This window comes from Lynx rufus, unplaced genomic scaffold, assembly GCF_022079265.1.
Source record: "Lynx rufus isolate CCGP_SWC_20201006 ecotype Redwood Valley unplaced genomic scaffold, mLynRuf1.p SCAF_4, whole genome shotgun sequence".
Classification (NCBI taxonomy): Eukaryota; Metazoa; Chordata; class Mammalia; order Carnivora; family Felidae; genus Lynx; species Lynx rufus.
The window spans coordinates 19,594,512-19,606,597 of NW_025814856.1; the positions used below are offsets into that span (position 1 = coordinate 19,594,512).

At 45.6% G+C, this 12,086-nt stretch overlaps 1 protein-coding gene across 1 annotated transcript in view; it reads left to right on the plus strand.

The window, feature by feature from the left end:
• DOCK3 (dedicator of cytokinesis 3) overlaps positions 1-12,086 on the plus strand; it is a 539,924-nt gene that overhangs the window by 504,603 nt on the left and 23,235 nt on the right. The window contains exons 37-40 of the mRNA XM_047095185.1: positions 2,614-2,674; positions 3,181-3,274; positions 5,569-5,717; positions 11,408-11,494. Of these exons, the coding sequence (XP_046951141.1) occupies positions 2,614-2,674; positions 3,181-3,274; positions 5,569-5,717; positions 11,408-11,494 (391 nt within the window). The remainder of the gene's footprint in view (positions 1-2,613; positions 2,675-3,180; positions 3,275-5,568; positions 5,718-11,407; positions 11,495-12,086) is intronic.

A 12,086-nucleotide genomic window follows, 5' to 3' on the forward strand; every position in this document is an offset into this window, starting at 1 on the left:
TGCAATGTCCTCCCAAGAGTGGCCTTCCTACCAAGCCCCATCAAGGAAGTTTTACCAGATAAAAGCTTACCTGGATCTGTATACACTTCTTTCAAAGCATCAGTCACCTTGCATGATGATCATTTGTCACCTTTCTGACTCATTCAATTGAAGAGAGAAACCTCTTGAGGACAGGGACCTTGTCCTTATCTCCCTGGTCCCCTGCATGGAGCCTTGATGGTCCTCTTACAAGTGTACAGTATATATTGACCAATTGGAAGACCGTGCAGGAACCAAAGTAGTCTCTTTTACCCCAGTGCAGTTTAGTGCAATAAGAACCTACTAAGAAAATAGTTGACAGATACATATACATTGATTAGGCAAATAATTAATAGGTTATACTCCAGAATGATCTGAACCTAGAGTGTGAGACTCTGTTTTAGACTAGCATGAACCTTAAGTACTCAGAGGAGTACCTCTTCAACTTTTGTGTGAATGATACTCTGTGTCAGATATAAAGATGCTCACTGGTGGCAACTGTATTTCTCAGGTTAGGAAGCAGAGCCCCGTGGGGTAGGGGGAGTGGTTCTTAGTGCCCTGGAACATACAGGGACAGGGCTAGGGTTGCCAAGCCCTTGGGACTTTAAGTGGAACCTCCACCTGGAAGAGGAACTGGAGGTTATGGAGCCTTCCTTTCTCAGGCCTCTCCAGTTGCACTAAGGGCTGCCTGGGCCCTGGTCTAGGTCACCACAAGCCCAGTGCTCACAACCGGTTGCTTCAGAAGTCTCTTTAGGAGGGTCTTCCCTGTTCGTCCTCCAGAGAAAGAACAGGGGAGAGCAATGGCTGCACCCAAGTCAGAGGCTCTAAAAGGTGTCCTCTATGTTGAGTAGCCACACAGAAGTGATGCACAGCCACACAGAAGAGAAGAGGCAGCTGTTAGCAGTGCATGGGAGAGGTGGTCATAGAGCACAAAGGTGTAGGGAATGCCCCTGACATCACAGGGTTGAGGACAATACTTTCCTGTTTAATTGACTTGGCAATGAAGTTCTAGTTATAGCCAAAAAGAAGGTGATGCCTGGGAAGTGTTTCAGATGCTTTCTAGAAAAAACAAAACAAACAAAAAAAAACAAACAAACAAAAAAAAACACTAAATGCCAAAGTAGCTAGTTGAGACCTCACTACTCTCTATCAGCCAACTTATTGGAGAGACAGATGCTTCCTGCCACTTTCTATGTTGCTTGTAACTAACTAGTTGGCCATTTGGTCCACCTCTTAAAAAGTCACAGCACTTTCCTGTCCCTACTAGCACTAAAAGGTTCTGCAGTAGCCTGTTAAGGACCCCCATGTCTGACTACAGAGGAACCAAATGCCATATGGCAGTTAGGGAACCAAAAAAGGAGGACGACCTTGGTTTCAAATCCCACAGAGCTGCCACGTCTGATAGTAGCCCTCCATAGAAGGGAGGACACTTGGCTTTGCAGAATATCATGAGAGTTGTGTGGATTTTTCAGTATTCCTTTCTTTCAAAGAAGTTATCCCTTTGTGAGCTGGATTGCAGCTGGGAAGGCGGGGATAACTAACTTTGTCACATTATCACCCAGAGGTTCAGTGACTTGGACTAAGGCTCCTGACTCCCAACTGTGATGTTTCTCACTGGGCCCCATGCCTGTTAGTAGAGCAAAGTCAAGATACTCTCTCCACCTGATCTTAGTGGTCCATAAACCCACTTATGCTGCCTTTCCCTAACACACAGCTACACAAGGAACTATATCTATATGCCAGAGCACTGTAGAGTGCCATAGAAGGAGACACAGCAAACAGATGGAACTCTGGCTGGCTGTGTGTAGAGGAGGCTTCTGGCGAGATTCACCATTCTGGTTCTCCTTCTCCTTTGTCTCCTTGTGCCAAGACTCTGCTACTTCCAGAGGAGCTTGGTTTTGACCAGTCCTCCTCTCTCCCTAGGGAAGGATCCATTCTCAGTGTTCCTGTTGTTCTGTGTCTCACAGACCAGCCTTGACCCCTCTTACACCCAACCCTGCTCTGATCAGCATGAATGTAACTCAGCCCTGGGTGAAGCTACCCCTAAATCAGAAAGAAACTTTAAACCTGCTGCTTCTACTTAGTACACAGGAAGGAAACCATAGGGAGAAAAGCCAGTAAGATGGTTAACATGGTGGCCATGCCACGGTTGCTATAACCACAGGGTCTTGAAGCTAGGTCTCTGGAGTGGAGCATATTGGCTTCTGTTGAATGCTGTCCTACAAAATGAAACTTTCCCTGTAAGAAAAGCTCTGTGCCTCTCCTTCTGGGGACTTGAGGATTTGACATTTATATTTACTGATACATTCTTCTGTGCTGAGGATATTGGTACTACCCTAATGTACCATCTGGGCTCTACACTCTGCCACCAGAATGAGAGGTTCAGTTGAACAGAGATCTCTGAACCCTAGGAGTGGGTCCAAACCTCAGAGGGAGCTCACTGTATAGCCCCCACCTGTGGAAGCATTTTCTGTTGGAGAGCATCTTAATTTAGGGTTTAGTTATACTAATGCCTCTGTGACACTGCAGTTCTATGCATTGTTCCAGAGCCACCACTTCATGCCATGGGACATTCATCTGTGCTCTCCTTTCCAGGGACTGCATGAAAGGAGAGGAAACAGAGAATAAGAAGATTGGCTGCACTGTTAACCTGATGGTGAGAAGACATGGGCCCCTCCTCCTATCTGCCCAGCGGAATAGCTTCTGGCCTGCACTGTGACAGGCTTGGCCCTTCTACTGTGGCTGCAAGCCTAAGGACTTGAGTCAGGATATCAGCTCTGTCCCTAATATCTCAGAGACCTGCACCTCATCAGTCACATTTTCACTTGAGAAAAGAATGTTCTCCTTGGACAGAACTCTATCCTTGGCCTCTTAACAAGGTCCAGTCAACCATGAAATACCCTAATTCCCAGTCTGCCTTGGCACTCCTCCTCTTTCTCAATATTTGGATTCCCGCAGATCTGCCATTCGTTCCACCATACCTGGGGAGCAGTTGTGCCTTCTGGCTGATCCTTTCTCTTGCTGGTGCTGTCTGTGTCCATGGCCTGCCCTCCTCCTGTCCAGTACACCCAGGGCTTTGGCCAGCTGCCTGGAGCTCAGGTATGGCCTCCACAGGTGGAAACCTCTCTCATCTTTATGCGTATTTCCTTTTCTCTCTCACAGAACTTTTACAAATCTGAGATTAACAAAGAAGAGATGTATATCCGCTATATCCATAAGCTTTGTGACATGCATTTGCAGGCTGAAAACTACACAGGTGAGTAGAAGGGGGACCCAACCATGTCTCCCTGTGAGGAAAGACTGGACAGGTGTGCACAGCTAGCAGAGAAAGGCTCTGAACTGGTGCCTGCCAGATCTTAGCGGAGTGTTGGGGCCTATGTTGCCCCCTCACTTCATTCTTTCCTTCAAATCCTTTGTCACATATGGCAGAAAGAAAGCAGGCATAAATTCCACTTGTGCCTTCATGCCATGTCCTCTGCTGTCTGAGGCTGTTCTGCTCTCTCCTTGCCTCCTGTCCATCCCCTCTGAGGCCTCAAGGGTAACCTCCAAATTCTCATGCACTAGGTTCAGAGCATCCTGAGCTCACCGTCCCTCTCTAAGAGCAGAGCCTTCTTGACCTTGAAAACCTTCACAGCCAGAGCTACATGAGGCCATAACACTGAAATATCTGCCTAACTTCTGAACTTGCTAGCAGAACTGCTTTGCAGTCTAGGCTCTTCCCTGCAAAATGCACAGCAGCCCCACTTTGATTTTCCAATAGAAAGTGTTGAGAGTGTTCATCTGGCTTTCTGATGGACCATATAGGTCCCCTTTCTACAATTTATTACTAAGGCCCTTTCTAATAGAACAAATTTAAAAGCATTTCAGCCTGCCTGTCACACTGTTTACTGAGTACCACTCAGTCAAGAGGGTATGTGCATGCATGTGTCTCCTGCCTGATCACCTGGTGCCATAGCTTCCCCAAAATAGCCACCTTCTTCACTGTGGTGACTAGCCACTACATCCTAGCTCTTGAGCCATAGGACTTGAATTTGTGTGACAAACCATGAAATTCAAGCTATTCTTATCCACAAACATTACTAGAACTAGATGGGTTTGTAGAAACACAGAACCCTCCTTCCTTATTTCTAGATGTAAGGGATTGTTTGGCATAGATGCCACCTTTTCTGACCACATAAGTTAACAAGAATTAAATCTGAAATGACTGGACTGAATCTGCCGTTCTCTCTGTCTACTTCCACCCATGACTGCAGCAAGCCTCTGAGAAGACAATAGACTTTGATAAATTCCATATAATATAGAGGCATTTACTAAATTCCTAGAGGTCTGGGCCATGACTGAGAGGTGGGGTCATGGATTTGGACAGAGAGAGAGGGTGCTAAGCCTTGTCTCTGGCGGCCTCAGGAATAACATCTGAAAAGGATATGATCAGAAAAGAAAAAAATTTCACCTGGTTTCCTAAATTCCAAAGGGAGCCCTTGAGTGCCTCAGGAGCTTGTTCCCCAGAAATAAAAGACTTCCCATCTGGATCCAGTAAGGAGGCATGTGCATCCCTGGGCAGGAAGGTCCAGTGACCAGAGCACAGGCAGAGAGGCAAGGATGAGGAAGAGCCTGGGGAGTGGCTGCAGGCAGGTGTGTTGGGCTAAAACTGGAAGTGGGTCATGGAATAGTTAGAAATGAGATTCTTCACAGTTATTGGTAGCGGACTTGAGTAGGGCCTTGAAGGCCAGACAGAAGCTAGAGCTAATTACCTTGCCACTAGGAGATGCCCACCAAAAATGACCAAATAGAACAGGAAAGAGCAGACTGTATAATGAGGACCCTGATCAGTGGCTGTAATTAAGTGTGACTCATGCCTTAGAATTTAGGGCCACAATATTTAGTTGTTCTTGTTTTATATAACTTTCTTGAACAGTTCCACATGTAGGGTAAAGTGTCACTGGGCCTCTGCCCTGAGTTCAGCATCAACTTTGAGCTCCTCCAGGAATGGAGCTTCTGGCTACAGGCCCATCACACACTTACCACCATTTACACGTCTCTCTGGTCCTTGTAGAAACAGTAGAGATGAAGGCCATGCTGAGGTCAGAAAATGTTGCTGTAGGCACTGGGGCTGGCTTAGGGAGGGCTGAGAGAAGACTTGATCAGTGCCCTCCTGCAAGAGCCAGTTCTGAGAAGGTTGGAAAGGAAGCTGTAATACATTGACTAAAAAGGAACCCAAGAATTGACTCTGACATGTCTGTGTCTCCCAAAGCAAGGTAACTTGTGCACAAATTCTCAGGTAGCTGGGTCATATTTCATCTGGAGCCCAGTATCGATAATTAGGCTATGAGAGGAAGTTGTCTACCAGGATCTTTGACTCCTTAATGCTATGGGCAAAGGTTATTGGCTGGCTGGGCAGCCCCTCTATGTAACCTTTGGTATCCAGTTTCCCTGACCTGGGCTGCACATGCCCTATCCTAGCAGAGTGCTTGGGCTAGTCCCCTGGCACCAGACTCCCCCTGGACCCCTGAGGAGAAGTCCCTGGATCTCCATATTGCCTGTTCCCCACAGAGGCCGCATTCACTCTGCTCCTCTACTGTGAGCTGCTGCAGTGGGAAGAACGGCCACTTCGGGAATTCCTCCACTACCCATCCCAGACAGAGTGGCAGCGGAAAGAGGGACTGTGCCGCAAGATCATCCACTACTTCAACAAAGGCAAGGTAGGTGTCATTAGGCAAGCTGTTCAGCTCTTTGGGTTCTACAATAATGCATGCCATCTAGGCACGCTGCAGAGGGTGGTGTGGGGGCGATAAGTGGGTGGATATCCATGTATGTGCATCAGCTTTGGAGGCAGCATGATTTTCTCTGGGGAAAAAAATATATAACAGTTTAATTCTGTGGCTTGGAAACCAATTCCAGATTGAGGGTATGAGACAGCCCCACAGAGCACCCTTGCACATCTATAAATGCCGATGCTCCTATAGCGGGGGCTTCTGCCCCTCCCCTTACATTTATTAGATTACATAGAGAATTAATGTTGATTTTCTAATCTGCCATAGAACATATGAGCTATAAAAACAAACGGATTTTAACCTTAGTCAAAGGAGGCCTGTCCTGCCTCTTACTGGTACATGTACTTATCTTGGATTTCCCTTCATCACAGCACAGACTAGACTTCTCTCATTGGGATTCTTCCCCATCAGGCTTCAATCTGTAGGATTGGCAGGCAGTGTCAGCATTGGTTTAGGCCTCCTTGGTGCTTCCCAGCCATCCTGCTCCTATCTCTCAGCGGGCTCCTTATGGGGCTCTCTGACCACCTACAGTTGGTTGTGGCCCATACACTGAAAAGGCTGGGGTTGTGTGACTTGTTGATGCTGTTTGCTCATTATTCAGCTTTGATCATTGCTTTAAAAACCTGAATTTGGGGTGCCTGGGTGGCTCAGTTGGTTAAGCATCTGACTTCGGTTCAGGTCATGATCTCACAGTTCATGGGTTCATGTCCCACATCAGGCTCTGTACTGACAGCTAGGAGCCTGGTTTAGATTCTGTGTCTCCCTCTCTCTCTGCCCCTCCCCTGCTCGCATTCTGTCTCTCTCTGTCTCTCAAAAATGAATAAGCATTAAATAATTTTTTTAAAGGCTGAATTTAAGGGGCGCCTTGGTGGTTCAGTTGGTTAAGCGTCCAACTTCAGTTTAGGTCATGATCTCACAGTTCGTGAGTTCAAGCCCCACATTGGCCTCTGTGCTAACAGCTCAGAGCCTGGAGCTTGCTTCGGATTCTGTGTCTCCCTCTCTCTCTGCCCCTTCCCCTGTCATGCTCTGTGTCTCTCTCTCCTTCTCATAAATAAACATTTAAAAAATTATTTTATTTTATTTTATTTTATTTTATTTTACTTTTTAATTTTATTTTTTATTTTTTAAAATTTACATCCAAATTAGTTATCATATAGCGAAACAATGATTTCAGGAGTAGATTCCTTAATGCCCCTTACCCATTTAGGAAATTGGGTTTTTTTAATGTATTTATTCATCATAAAAAAGAAAGATTTAAACATTAATGGCTTTTGCCCATAAATCAGAAAACATTCATTAGTTTCATATAACATAGGGAACATCTTTGTCAAAACCATTCACCCATGCAGGAACCTTTCCAGAATCTCAGGAGCTCTTGTATAACCTAGCCTGGAAAAGGGGCCCATGCTCAGCATTCGGGCAGCCACGTGTGACTGATCCATAGTGCTAGCCCAAAGCCTCCTCTTGTTGCTGGTCCAGGGCTGGACTTAAAGCCCCACACCACTATACTTTCAAGCCTGCCTTTCTGGCACCCAGCCCACCTGGAACTGTCATCTACCCACATCCCCAGCAAGCCCTGCCAGCTCAGGAGTGGCATGATCATGGTGTGAGTGTGCATAAGTGCTTTTAGTGTATTAGTTCTCTTTTCTTTCCGTGGGCACAGAGTACACAGTGGAGAGTTGTCTTGTTCTGACAGAGCCTACCAGTGGGACATGGGAACATTAATCGTTCCCCTCTTCACTAAACACTACAGTAGTGTTTAGAAAAGCAGGTTTAAAGCTTAGTATGGATGAAAGAATGAAATGCAAAACCTGCTTGAGTATCATAGATGAACAGATTTGGGGGAAGGACTGGAAGGCTCCGTAGGCCACCTTCTTGAGGATTTCGCACTCATTCTAGTAACCCTGTTTTTTCTGTGAATTTCTGGAGTAGCAAGTTCTGTGCTGAGTGCAGAGCCCTTTCATAAGCTCATCCTCAAAGAGATATTTATCACAGTCATTCTCTTGAGTTAATATAGAAGGTCCAACTTCTGTGTTTCTGTGCCTCAGTACCCCCGTAGAACCAGTGGATAGGGCTAACCAGCTGTTTAATTGAAGTTAATTATTATTAACTTCAAGTTAACCAGCTCTTAATTGAAGTTGTTATTATTATTATTATTGTTATTATTATTATTATTACTATTGGCTCCAGAAAAGCAAAACCAGGCTGCTGCAGAAAAGTGTTCCTGTAGGGTTCTTGGTGTCCAGAGAAAAGCTGCCTTGACAGCAGGAGGAGGGCAAAAAAGAAGACTCTAGGGATGGGCAGGTAAAGGGGTTATAGCCCTCAGCATTCCCAGCACACCCTGCCTCACATGCCAGGCCCTCTACTTTTCTTCCACACTCTCCCAGCCTCTCTGTTATATGCTTTATACAGATAACCTGACTTCCTTTGGTCCTGTGTTTATTTCCTGAGCACCCAGAAGGATTGAGTCAGAAGTTCAACTCATGGTCATACTCTAACCCTGGGCCATTCTCTTCAGTGATGAGAGCCTGGAGCCTGCTCCAAGCTGGACTGAGTTCCAGTCCACAGAGGGTCAGCACTCCCAGGCCAGACAAGGAGAAAGGAAAGAAGTAAAGTTGAAAAGAAGGAAGGAGAGGCTCAAAAATGAGAGTTGGTCCTCCATCGCAGGGCAGAGGGAGCAGACAGGAAGGAAAGCTAGCAGAGGGCTCTGACACCTGCTTATCTGGCATACAGACCATTAAGACTAGAGCAGCCTTCTCTGTGGGGCTGGGCTTGGGCTCTCCTGACTGAGAGTTGCTATTGCCCACACTCCTCTGAAGAATTGATGAATCTGTTGCTTCTAATATGTTGTGTGTAAACAGAAGTACAAAGACCACCAGTCTGAGTCCTGGGCCTTTGCCTTCCTTTTCACTTTGATTAGAATGAGCCCTAAGTGAGTGTAACTTTTGGATCATCCCTGTCAAAGGGGCCACAAGGATGTGTAAAAGCACCCATCTTGCCAGAGCTGGTAGAAATAATTGGATTTCAGACATTGATAAGAAGTTTTGGAGTTGGATTTGCCTCCTGCCAGAAGGCAGGAAACCAAGAGAAAAAATTTAACCAGGGATGCACTGTACCAGCAACACATTCCTCACCTGTGATCAGAGGCAGCTCTCAAAGCCCCCAGACCCACCAGAGTTCCAGCACAATCCCTTAAGGCTGACAGAATGTCTTAAAAATCTTGGTCCTGGCTCACTCTAAAGATAATTGAGGGTGGGTGGGAGGAGGGCTTGGAGCAGGAGAGCAAATTACACAAATCAGGCAGAGATGCCAGCAAGGCAGATGAACATTAATCCCAGTAGGGAAGAAGACCTGCTTTACTGGGAGCTACAGGCTGCTAACTGGCTGAGTGCCATTAGCCCTACGTGGGGCCCTTATCACCTAAATGAGCAGTTCCCCATGGGGCACTCTTGGCAAGCTGGCCACAGGTCTGTGCACAGCTCAGCTGCTTAGCCGGCCCCCATGGAGCTGCCTACCAGGCAGACCCTATTGAGGATCCTTGGCTAAAACCTGCCCAAGTAGCACTTGAAGCCGGAAGGGGGGCTGACATGTGCCCCTCAAAAGTGGTATAATATGGGAGTATAAAAGGTTTCCTAGCTCACTGGGGCAGAGGCATTGTATTGGCTCAGGGAGCCAGGGTCTATTTAAAAATTCCCTTTGGTTTGTTTCAATATTTTTAATTGGCCCTGTGGTTTCAATCCATATGACATTAATTCTTTCAAAGGATAGAAATAATCTGCTCTTTTTGAGAAACACAGTCCCAGATGACATAGCGTTGTCCTTCTCCTTGATGCTATTTCAAATGGTATTTTTTAAAAATATAGTTCTTACTATTAAAGCATTCATGTTGGAATATGACTAGGTGAAATTATATGATGTCTGAGATTTGCTTCAAAAACTCTGGGGGGCAGTAAGTGGTTGGGGTATGAATGATACAAGACTGGCAATGAGTTGCCAATGACAACGAGTCATTGTTGAGGCTGGGTGATGAGTACCTAGGGGTTCATTCTTCTCTTTTTCTATATGCTTAAAATGTCCTATAATAAAAATTTTTTAATTAGCATTTAGAAGTTGGCAAGAAGAGCCTGGCTGAAATATCAAGTAAACCAGTGATTCCCAGTCTAACAAAAGAAAGCACTATATTAAAAAGCAGGGGAAATGGGCAGTACTGGCCCTTAGTGAAGGCCTCTTAAGCCCTCCACAGGCACCTGTTATATGGGCCTATAACTGTAACAGGGGCCACACCACAGAGACAGCCTGGGACCTCACTAGGCAAGGATCATCTGAAACCTTCTTTGATATTTGAATATTTCTATAAAGGAAGTTGTCAGGCCTACTACTAAGTCCTTGGGTAGCCACTTTCTGCTTGGTTTTTTTAACTGCTTCTGAGCTTCAGTGATCTTAATTCAAAACTCATTGTTTCTGGAGTTCCTGGGTGGCACAGTCGGTTAAGCATCTGACTTTGGCTCGGGTCATGATTTCATGGTTTGTGGGTTCGGGCCCCACATCGGGCTCTGTGCAGACAGCTCAGAGCCTAGAGCCTGCTTCAGATTCTGTGTCTCCCTCTCTGTCCCTCCCTCACTCACACTCTGTCTCTCTCTTTCCCTATAATAAATAAACATTTAAGAAAAAATTTAAGTCATTGTTTCTGCCCAGGTGTCCATTGACAGATGAATGGATAAAGAAGAAGTGGTGTGTATACACACACACACACACACACACACACACACACACAATGGAATATTAGCCATAAAAAAAGTGAAATCTTGCCATTTGCAACAACACGGACATAGTTAGAGAGTATTATGCTAAGCAAAATAAGTCAGAGAAAGACAAATATCATATGATCTCACTCATATGTGGAATTTAGAAAACAAAACAAACAGGCAAAGGGAAAAAGAGAGACAAACCAAGAAACAAACTCTTAACTATAGAGAACAAACGGATGGTACCAGAGGGGAGGTGGGTGGGGAGATGGGTGAAATAGGTGATGGGGATTAAGGAGTGTACTTGCTGTGATGAGCACTGGGTGTTATATGGAAGCATGGAATCACTATATTGTACACCAGAATCTAATATTACATTGTATGTTAACTAACTGGAATTTAAATAAAAGCAAAAGTCATTGCTTCCTTCATTAACTTACTAAATAAATCTTTATTATCTGCTCATGCCTGGCACTGGTCTAGGCTCTGAGGATAAAGTAAATAAACAGGGTCCCTGCCCTCATGTAGTTTATCATCTATTGAGATTAATACAACAAAAAAGTAAATACCTTTAAAGATAACTTGGGAGTACTGAAACAGACAATGGCTGGGGAAGTTCCTGTCCTTGATGAGGTGGTCAGGAAATGGCCTTTTGGAGATAGAGACATTTGAGGAGAAACCTCAAAGCGACAACCTTGAGCTAGAAAGCCAGAGCACTGTGTGTTGTGCTCCACAGACTCATCTTGAGCAGATGTTCTTTGTGACAGATGAGTTGCAGGGGGCCTTTGGTTGTGCCCTCTAATGTATTTGATGAGTCTGGGCCATTCTGAGGATGTCTGAGGTGCTGAAGCCTTGTTCCTATTTCCAACACAGAGCTGGGAGTTTGGAATCCCACTGTGCAGGGAGCTGGCATGTCAATACGAGAGCCTCTACGATTATCAGAGCCTCAGCTGGATTCGGGTGAGCTTTGTCTCTTCCCCCAACCCAACCCTGACTGGAGGTACTAGCATTGTCTTGGCATCCGTTTCTGAGTGAGCATTCACTGCAGGTCTAGCCCTTGCTTTAGTGCTGTGGATGTACAGGAGAAGCAGAGGCCAAGGTTCCTACCCTTGAGATATTTGCAGTCTGACTGGGGAACTAAAACACACACCTGACAAATGATTATATGATCCAGACCCCAAGGGCCACTGGTGCTAGGGGAAGGGAGAAGCAGCATATGCAGGATAAGAAGGGGGAGTTCACGGAGGAGATGGCAGCTCACCTTCACAAAGAAGCTTCACCTAAAATGATTTTGCTCAGGGATGCTTCATATGAAAACTTTATAAGATCTTTCCCTGCTTTGGCTTGTGGTCACTTTCAAGCACCTTGTTCTTATTCCCTTCTTTGATGCAAAATATTCAAAAATTAAGTGAAATGTCCCATGGACTTTGAAGGTCTCCACCAGATTTTCCTGGCTGCTGGTGCTGGATTCTGAGCCATAACAGCTACAAACTTCAATAGCAAAGAGAAACCAGCAGTGTCAACTTACCCTCCTCCTGCACCCTCTGCAGCA